The sequence below is a fragment of the Lemur catta genome, chromosome 17 (assembly GCF_020740605.2).
Source record: "Lemur catta isolate mLemCat1 chromosome 17, mLemCat1.pri, whole genome shotgun sequence".
Classification (NCBI taxonomy): domain Eukaryota; kingdom Metazoa; phylum Chordata; class Mammalia; order Primates; family Lemuridae; genus Lemur; species Lemur catta.
Genome location: NC_059144.1, coordinates 25,577,687 through 25,586,991, shown reverse-complemented (window position 1 = coordinate 25,586,991; position 9,305 = coordinate 25,577,687). Strand labels below are relative to the sequence as shown.

At 46.0% G+C, this 9,305-nt stretch overlaps 1 protein-coding gene across 1 annotated transcript; it reads left to right on the top strand.

Moving 5' to 3' along the window:
• The first annotated feature begins 2,621 nt into the window (after positions 1-2,621).
• On the top strand, positions 2,622-9,305 carry DEFB123 (defensin beta 123). Its single transcript, XM_045529503.1, has 2 exons — positions 2,622-2,826; positions 8,953-9,305. Exons 1-2 carry the CDS (start codon positions 2,769-2,771, stop codon positions 9,096-9,098), a joined length of 204 nt encoding a protein of 67 aa, XP_045385459.1. The 5' UTR covers positions 2,622-2,768; the 3' UTR covers positions 9,099-9,305.

Here is a 9,305-nt window from a genome sequence, read left to right as displayed (position 1 = left end):
GGGTAGCTTAAACAATAAACATTTATTTCTCACAGTTCAGGAGACTGGGAAATCCAAAATCAAGGTGCTGGCAGATTTGGTGTCTGGTGAGGGCTCTCTTCCTGGTTTGCAGATGGTTGCCTTCTTGTTATCCTCACATAACAGGGAGAAGATGCTCTGATATCTCTTCCTCTTCTCAGAAGGGCACTAATCCCATTGTGGAGGCTCCACCCTCATGACCTCATTTCAACCTAATTACTTCCCAAAGCCCCCACCTCCCAATACCATCGCATTAGGGTATGGGCTTTAACATGAATTTGGAGGGCGGGGGAACACAAACATCCAGCCTATAGCAGCCATCGTCTGTCCACTGGAATTTCACTGTTGGATTCCCAGCCAATAAGCACCATCTGATTTGCAGTAGGAAGCTTGATGCTGACTGAGGTTTAGAATAGTTGTGCATATTCTTCTGACTCTGCATGTATTTGATCAGCTAAAAGTAAGACTGTTTTTGTACCTTCTGTAATAGATTGCAAAGGTGTCCTCCATATTTTGCAGCTCTGTATCGAGAGATGAAGTCTACTTTCCCACCCTTTAAATTTGTGCTGGCCTTGTGACTTGCTTAGGCCCATGGGACTTTAGCAAGAGGATGCAAGTAGAGACTCAAAAAGGACTAGGTCACTGAATAGTTTCAACTCTGCATGTCCACCCTCAATACAAAAATCCTCTATATATCCAGGTATTTTAGGCAGTGAGGGGGAAATCTCTTCTTTTAGAGAGAAAAGAATCCAACAGATACTGTCTTCCTACCTATCCCCCACCCATCCCCTAGCACCCAGTTTAGAAAATTGTAGTATAGCCTGGAAGGTGTTCAAACAACCCAAACTAGGATAATATTATGTTTTGCACCTCCCTTCCCTGTATGGAACTGAGTCAGAGTTTGCCACAAACTTTTTTTTTAATTTCATGAGGTTTGGGAGGTAGAAGTGAAGCAGCAGCCTTTGTATTCTGAAAGGTGTCATTGGCGAGAGGGGATGGGGACGAGATGCAGGGGTGTCTGAAAGTTTGGGGCTGTCCTCTCCATTCCCTGTTCCACATCAGCTCTTCTCAACTGCCAGCCCTGCTGACCAAAGGGACCCCCGGGCCCAGCTTCACCATTCAACACTTCTCTGTGAACTCAGCAGACAGGCAGCAGCCTTGAAGAGCCAATAATCTTCCATTGATTTCAGCACCACTCCCTTAGCTGTCCCACTGCAACCTGGACATGCTTAGCTTCCTTCACCCATACTGGGGCTGGCCGGTGACTTCTCTCTGATCTTCTGCAGGTCTTCGCTGTCCCAGAATTGAATAGTACCTAATTCTTACATTAAATTCTTTCTTCCATAAGACTGATAGTGGTCCTGCTTCCTTGACTGAGTCTTAACTAATACCTGTTTGGGAAAAAATGAGCCTCCTTAACAGGATTGGAGAACACAACAATGGCGGGTTTCTAGTTTTCTGCCCCGAGTCCCTTCCTAGATGCTGTTTCTTCCTTGCTTCACTGGAAAGGTTTCAGCAAGAATTATTTCAACTTGCTGACTTCACTGGCTCACTTACCTTTCAGTTTCCAGCTCCATTCAATAGGTTTTCTGCCCCTACAGAGATGGTTTTCACTGTTATTTTTACCAGTCAGGAAACAGACGCCTCATAAGTATTCAAAACAGAGGGTATTTAATAGAGGCAATTGGTACAGAGTCTTGGAAGGTCGAAAGAACAAAGAAAGGTTCCCTGAGGAAACATGTTAGTAACTACAGGATGCAGCCCCCACCCTCGAGGGTTGAGGGAAATAAGGAAAAGAGAATGAGTTTTCAAAGCCTGAGTTCAGAGGAGGGACGCTGCATGGCTGGTTCGTGGGTCTCTGAGGAGGGGGCACAGCCTGGTGTCCGTAAGGGTGACCCTGTGGGTACAGAACCCTGCGTGGTCAGGACAGTCAGAGGGCGCGGACAGCCTAGTGCTCGGAGCGGCATCACTTACTGACATTTTCCTCCCAGATTTTGCTCGTTACATCCTATTTTTCTTTGCGACACCAACGTGAAGCTTTGTCGCGACATTCCTCCGCCTGGAACCCCATTTCTGCCCACCTGCCTGTATTTATGCTTCAAAACACCGCGGTGGCACTCTGGGAGGCCGAGGTGGGAGGATCGCTCAAGGTCAGGAGTTCAAGACCAGCCTGAGCAAGAGCGAGACCCCGTCTCTACTAAAATAGAAAGAAATTAGCTAGACAACTAAAAATATATATATAGAAAAAAAAATTAGCCAGGCATGGTGGCGCATGCCTGTAGTCCCAGCTACTGGGGAGGCTGAGACAGGAGGATCGCTTGAGTCCAGGAGTTTGAGGTTGCTGTGAGCTAGGCTGATGTCACGGCACTCACTCTAGCCGGGGCAACAGAGTGAGACTCTGTCTCAAAAAAACCAAACCACCGCGGCGGCACCTTCTCCGCGGTTTCCCCAACATTCTGGAGTCGGGGTCTGTGGCGCCCCTCGCGGAGCCTTGGTTCAGGTGGCCCAGGGCGGGCTGGAAGGACAGACCAAGGGCCTTGAGCTTGTTGGCTGACGTCTCCCCGCTGACCCACAGGACAGGAGGCGTGTCAGCTCAGGGCTGTGGGCTCCGCGCCGTGGCCCGGGGCGTGGGGGCTGAGCGCGCCGGGTGGATCGCAGGGAGCGCGGGCCGGGCGGGCACTCCCCCATCTCCCGCCAGCTCTGCCGTCCTCGCCTCCGACTTGCGGCTTCGCCTTGAGCGGTCTCCAGCCATGAAGCTCCTTCTGCTGGCTTTGGCTGCGCTGCTGCTCTTGTCCCAGCTCACTCCAGGTAACCTGGACCTCCCCGGGGAAGGGGCAGGGTTTGCAGACAAAGGGCTGGTCAGGGAATCTCAAGGGCAGCAGGGCGGGCTGCGGGTCACCATTCGGAGCCACGTTTAGGAGGCGCCCTCGCCAGCAGCAGGTGCCGGATGTTAGGTGCCGACTACAACGTGCAGAGCTTCTCGCTCGGACACTCCGTCCCTCCTCCCTTTGCTCAGTTCCAGGGAGACGTGCAGGCGGCCTGGAGTGGGAGGAAGAGTGAAGAGGTGGGCAAGAGAAGAAGGAAAGCGGAGAGGCAATAATGGCGCTTTTGTGGAACAGTCCCCAGAATGATGTAGGCTTTGTAAAGATCGCAGCCACCTAGTGGGCGAGAAAAGCTCATGTTTACTGTTGCTGCCTGTGTGCCAGACTCTGTGTTGGGAGCTGGGACCACAGAGATAAACGACATGGCCCTGAGGGACCTCTCTGGGGGAGACAATTAAACAGCACTTACACCCAGGGTGACATGGCTGTGACAGAGGGAAGCCAGGGCACTGGGTGCACATTGGAGGGACCAGCCCAGCCTGAGGGGTCGGGAGAGTCCTCCTGGAGGGATACCCTGAGTCCTCCTGGAGGGATACCCCGAGTCCTGAGAAGTGAGCAGAAAGTAGAAAGGCAAGAAGAGGTGGAAAGAGGAAGGGTGTCCCAGGCACAGAGGTCAGCTTATGCAAAGGTCCAGACATGGGAGAGAGCATGGCACCTTCGGGGAACTGGCACAAAACAGAGGCGTGGGCTAGGGGCGCGGCAAGGAGTAAAGCCTAGAGAGCATACAAAGTCTGGGTCCGGACCTTGAATGCCAGGAGAGGCAGCCGTGGGAAGGCGTAAGCAGAGAAGGGCCCTGGCCGGATCTGCCCATCCCACCAACTCCAGCTTGAGCTACCTGCCCTCCTGATCATCTGGCAGAAGCTTCTGCCTGTCCCAAGGCTGTTAACTAACCTTTCCACAGAGTCAGAATGCGTGAGTTTCCCAAACTAGCTGACCTTGGTCTTTGTGTCGGCCTGTGGCCCTGAAACACCACTCACCTGGGGCAGAAAGAAAAGCCCAGAACCCAGTTAGAACCTGCCCCCCATTTCCTAACTCTGTGACCCCCAACAAGCAGCTCAGCTCCTCAGAGTGTCAATTTCCTTATTTCTCCACTGCTATGACAACATCAAATGTGGAGTAAGATCTGGGTAAGGGAACAACACCGGACACACTGAAATTTTGGTGTGCAAACAAAAAAATTGTAGTTTCTATATTTTCTATAACTCATCTGAACTTTCCCAGGAGCTTCCATCCTGAGGGTGAGAGAGTTAGTGGAGGGAGGGGCAGGAGAAGCCACACAGGGGCTGTGCCAAAGCTCAGCAGTGAAGTATTTGTCTTTTCTGGTTTAAAACAATCTCCAAGTTAATTCAGACTCTTTTGAATAAATATTCAGTCTTTCAGCATGTCTCCTTGCTTCCATCCCCCCTTCTCCTTCCTGGGAGAATATCTGGGTTTAGGGGAAAGTGAGTTGATATGTCATCGATTAGTTAATTGGTTCATTCAGTCGATAGAGGGGAATAGATTCCGGACACTGTGATAGTTGCTGGAGGCAGGGCAGTGAAAACAGAACAAAACAAGATGAGCAAAACCTCTGTCCTCTGAAGCTTACATTCTCCTGGAGGATCCAGAGAATTTTAAAAATAAGTGAAACATCTGGTACATGATGCTGACGAACACAATGAGAAGAACAGGTGGGAAGGAGGATAGCAAATGCCAGGGGGAGATGATTTGCCATTTTTAGGGAGGTGCTCATGACATGGCTCCCTGTGACCTAATGGAGCATAAGGTGTGAGCCATGTGGATGTGTAGGGCAGAGCATCCAAGCTGGAACAGCAAGGGCAAAGGCCCTGGGGCAGGAACAGGAGGAGGTAGGGTAGGGCCCTGTGCTGACCCTCACTGACTCCTGGAATAATATCCCTCATTGGGTGTGGCCAGAGCATCCTCTCGCTGCTGGATCCCATGGCTGATGGAATCTCTTGGCCGTGTTGAGGGCCCCGCTGACTCAGCCCTTCATCTCAATCAAATCTTCCATCTGGTTCCTGGATTAAGGCTATTCACACCCTCCTTTACTGCCTTCTACATTTTGTCACTGGTTTTCCTATCTCAACCAGAGACAAGGGAGCTTGGGGACCTTCTGGATCTATTTTATGCTACAGGAGAGCAGAGAGATGTTCATCCACTTCCCTCGGCCATTTCTCATCTGCTTGCAGGTGGCGACATGATAGTCTGTATCCTTGCTGAAGATAAGAATTCCTCAAAAAAGCTATCAATTTCCCTGAGTGAATGAAAAAACAAATAGGGTTACTATAGAAGTAAGGGTAAGGGCAGACTGAAATATAGTGTAAATGAAGCAGTGTTTGTTAGACTTCAAGGCAAGGCAGGGCCACAGGGCAGTGCATAAGGGGTTAACATTGCCATAGGCTGAGAAATGGATTCAAGGTCCCACTTCCATGGAAAGTACAAAATTAAGAGAAACATGAAATTTTGTATCCCAAAACCCCTTATCTGACACTTTGCAGCTGGCTCTGAAATCATGACTGGTTTTCTGTATTAAAAGACTTGTTTCCCAGGGAAGAATATAATGTTCCCTTCTTGCTGATGTGATTTCAAATACAAAGTTTCTGACAGTCATAACTTGAAAACAGAGGGTTTCTCAGCAATTAACAAAAGCAGTTTCACAGGTTCAGGCTGGCTATCTGGAGTGACAAGATAGTCTAGGCTCATCTTGTACAATTCCTAAGCCAGATCTTGAATTAGTTCCAAGGTTTGCAATAGAAATCTTTACCTTATCACAGTCTACCTTCAAATAACAATATGCCAATTCACACATAGTGTAAGAACCTTAAAGCAGTATAGTGTATTTCCATTTCACCTCTCTCAGGCTTTGTGCTGTCATCATACATTTCACTTCCACCCATGCTATAAACCCCATATGCATTGCTGTTATTTTACTTCAAGCAATTATCCATTAAAGGAATGTGAACGAAAGTTGTTTACATTTACCACGTATTTATCAATTCTGGCTCTCTTTACTCCTTAATGTAGACGTTCAGATTTGCATCTGGAATCATTTTCTTCTGCCTGAATAACTTCCCTTAACATTTCTTGTAGTGAAAGCTTTCAGTGATAAATTTTCTCAGTTTTTGAATATCTGAAAAAATCTTTATTTCTCCATTTTTGGGTATTTTTGTTGTGTAAAGGATCTTGGGCTGACTGTTTTTCCTTTCATTATTTTAAAGATCTCTCTCCACTGTCTTCTAGTGTGCAGTTTCTGACAAGAAGTCTTGTATTATTCTTATCTTTTTTCCTACGTACTTAATATGTCTTTTCTTCTGGATGTTTTAAGATTTTTTTGCAAACATGATTTTTAGCAATTTGAGTATGGTATGCCTTTGCATGCTTCTCTTTATGTTTTATTTGGCTTGGAGTTCACTAGGGTTCTCATTTCTACAGGTTTGGAGTTTTCATCAAACAAAATTTTTCAGGCATTATTTCTTCAAATATTTTTTCTGTTCCTCCCCTCTCTTCTCCTTTTGGTACTCTAATTATATATGTTGTTAGATGGCTTGTTATTGTCCCATGGGTCACTGATTCTCTGTTCTTTTTTTTTTCTTTTTCAGTCTTTTTTCTCTCCATGTTTCATTTTGGATAGTTTCTGTTGCTGTGTCTTCAAGTTCATTTACCTTTTTTTTTTCAGTCAAATCTACTATTAATATCACTATGTTTTTCGTTTAATATTTAGTGTTTCTTCTGAAGTATTTCTACATAAATAGTTTTGCATCTTTATTTCTTCTCATCATTCTCAGCTTTCCCTCCACCTTCTTGAGCATTTAGAGCATATTTACCATAGCTGTTTTGTCATCCTTGTCTGCCAGTTTTATCGCCTTTGTCATTTCTGGGTCAGTTGATTGGTTTTCTCCTAGATATAGGTCATATTTTTCTGCCTTTTTTTTCTTGCATGCCTGGAAAATATTTGAATGCCATGCACTGTAGATTTTCCAATTTTGTTTGTTGTTTTTTGCTTTAGAGATGGGGGTTTCACTTTGTCACCCAGACTGGAGTACAGTGGCACAATCATAGCTCAATGTAACCTTAAACTCCTGGGTTCAAGCAATCCTCCCACTTCAGCCTCCTAAGTAGCTAGGACTACAGGTGTACACCACAATGCCCTGGTAATTTTTTTATTTTTCTGTGTAGAGATAGAGTCTCACTATGTTGCCCAGGCTGGTCTCAAATTCCTGGCCTCAAATGATCCTCCTTCCTCCGCCTCCCAGGGGAGCCACCACACCCAGCAGATTTGACACTTTTGGTTGCTATATTTTGTTGTATTCCTTTAAAGAGTGTTGGATTTTTTTTCTGGAATACAATTAGGTTAGTTGGAATGAGATAAATATTTTCAAGACTGACTTTTAAGCTTTTGCAGAATGAGTACAGGGTATTCTTATCTAGGGCTAATTTAGTCCCACTACTAAGGCAATAGCCCTCTGAATACTGAATGCTGCAAATGTTGCAAGGTCTTTCCACTCAGGCAGATGAAAACACAAGCTATTTCCAGCCCTATGCAATCACTGGGAATTAATTATTCTACCAACTTCTTTTTGGTGGTTTTTTTCCCCAGGCCATTGGTATTATAGTTTCCTCTAGCACATGCACAGATAAGTACTCAAAGACTAGAGGATACTCTCTGCAGATCTCCACAGTGCTCACTTTCTCTCACTTTCTCTCTCTCTCTCTCTCTCTCTCTCTCTCCCTCTCATCTCTAAATCACAAATTCCAGCTGAGTTAACCTCCTTGAACATCAATTTCTATCTCCTCAGTTCACTCTGTTCAGTAAGACCACTAGGCTCTGTTTGGGCTCCCCTTTCTTGCCCTGTAACCCCGAAACTGCTTTGAGCAGTAAACTGGTGCAATCACAGCACTAACTCCATTACTTCCCTTCTCTCAAGGATCACAGCCTTGTGCTGTGTGTTGCCCAATGTCTGAAAATCATGGTTTCATATACATTTTGTCCTGTTATTGTTTAAAGCAAGAGGGTAAATATGGTCCCTGTCACTCCATCTCAGCCTGGAGAAGTCCCGTGTCTTATAATTTTTACATTTTTTCCCTCTTTTTCATCTTCGATTTCTCTTAAAACATTGTCCACTGAAATTATTTCTTTCAGATTAGATTTTTTTCTGAAAAGATTTTTTTCCTTTATTCCTAATTCTTTCTGTCACCTTATTTCTGAATTTTTCTAATGCTGGTAGATTTTATGTTTTTTTTTTATACAGTATCCACAACAACTCTCTGAAATAGGTGCTTTTGTGCCTTTTTTTTTTTTTCCATAAGAGAAAAATGAAGCTCTGGGAAAGGAAGTAACTTGCTGAAGATCTCCCAGTTTACAGGTGTTAGAGCCAGTTTCACATCCAGGCTTCCAGAGCTTCAATAGTTCATGTGCCCCTGATCCCCTGAGAGGGACATCCATGGAGGGCAAGGATTGGGATCGGGTGTCCAGAGAGAATATGAATCTGTATCACACCTACAAAGCCCCCCCTACCTGTGCCCCACCCCTTTTCCCTGTTTTGCCCCTCTGTCTCAGATCTGTCAGAAGGAACCTGAGTGAGTGACTCAAATAGACTCAAAGGCTTTATTTGGCTGATACACACCAAGGCAACTCTCAGTCAAAGCAGGATTGGAGTTTTTGTAGAGAAAAGAGGGGTACATGTTCTTTGGTTTGCCTCAAGTAGCAGGTTTTGTCTTAACTCTTGCCAAATTGTGGTTGGAATGATTGGACATTGCTTCCATTTGTCATGTCTCTTGCTCAGGATGGTTGGTACAATCCTATCCCGGTGACTGTCAGAACAGTTCTTTCAAGGGCAGCTTTTGCAAGCGTCCAGGTTTGTGGCTTAGTCTAGATTCATGGGCAGGTGGGAAGCAAAAACTGGGGTAAAGGGAAAATAGTGAGAGGTAGAAAGAAGGGGAAGGGAAACTGGGGACCCTCTATGGCATCTGTTTTAATTCTTTTACAGCCCTTCCGAACCCAGGGCCCACCTCTTCTTAAGATTGACACTGTCTCCCTTCTTCTTCATGGCAGGTGACACCCAAAAATGCTGGAATCTTCGTGGCAGATGCCGCCACAGATGCTCCAGGAAGGAAAGGGTCTATGTTTACTGCACAAATAGTAAAATGTGCTGTGTGAAGCCCAAGTACCAGCCAAGAGGCAGGCCTTGGCCATTTTAGGTGGTTTGAAGCCTGAAGCCATGAAAATGCAGATGAAGCTGCCCTGAGTCAGACCCCACTGGATGCCTGAGCTCTACCAATAAACACCTCTGGATGACCCCTGTGTCTGCCTGTCAGTCTGCCCAGCACTTCTCAGAAAGTTCCCTTTCAGGGGCTTCGGGATGTGAAGACTATTTGCATAATAAAGCATTATTTGCCCTTTTTTAA

Coding starts and splice junctions, on each gene's coding strand:
- DEFB123 (XM_045529503.1), top strand. CDS start 2,769: ATGAAGCTCCTTCTGCTGGCTTTGGCTGCGCTGCTGCTCTTGTCCCAG. Junction 2,827..8,952: donor CTTGTCCCAGCTCACTCCAG/GTAACCTGGACC, acceptor TCTTCATGGCAG/GTGACACCCAAAAATGCTGG.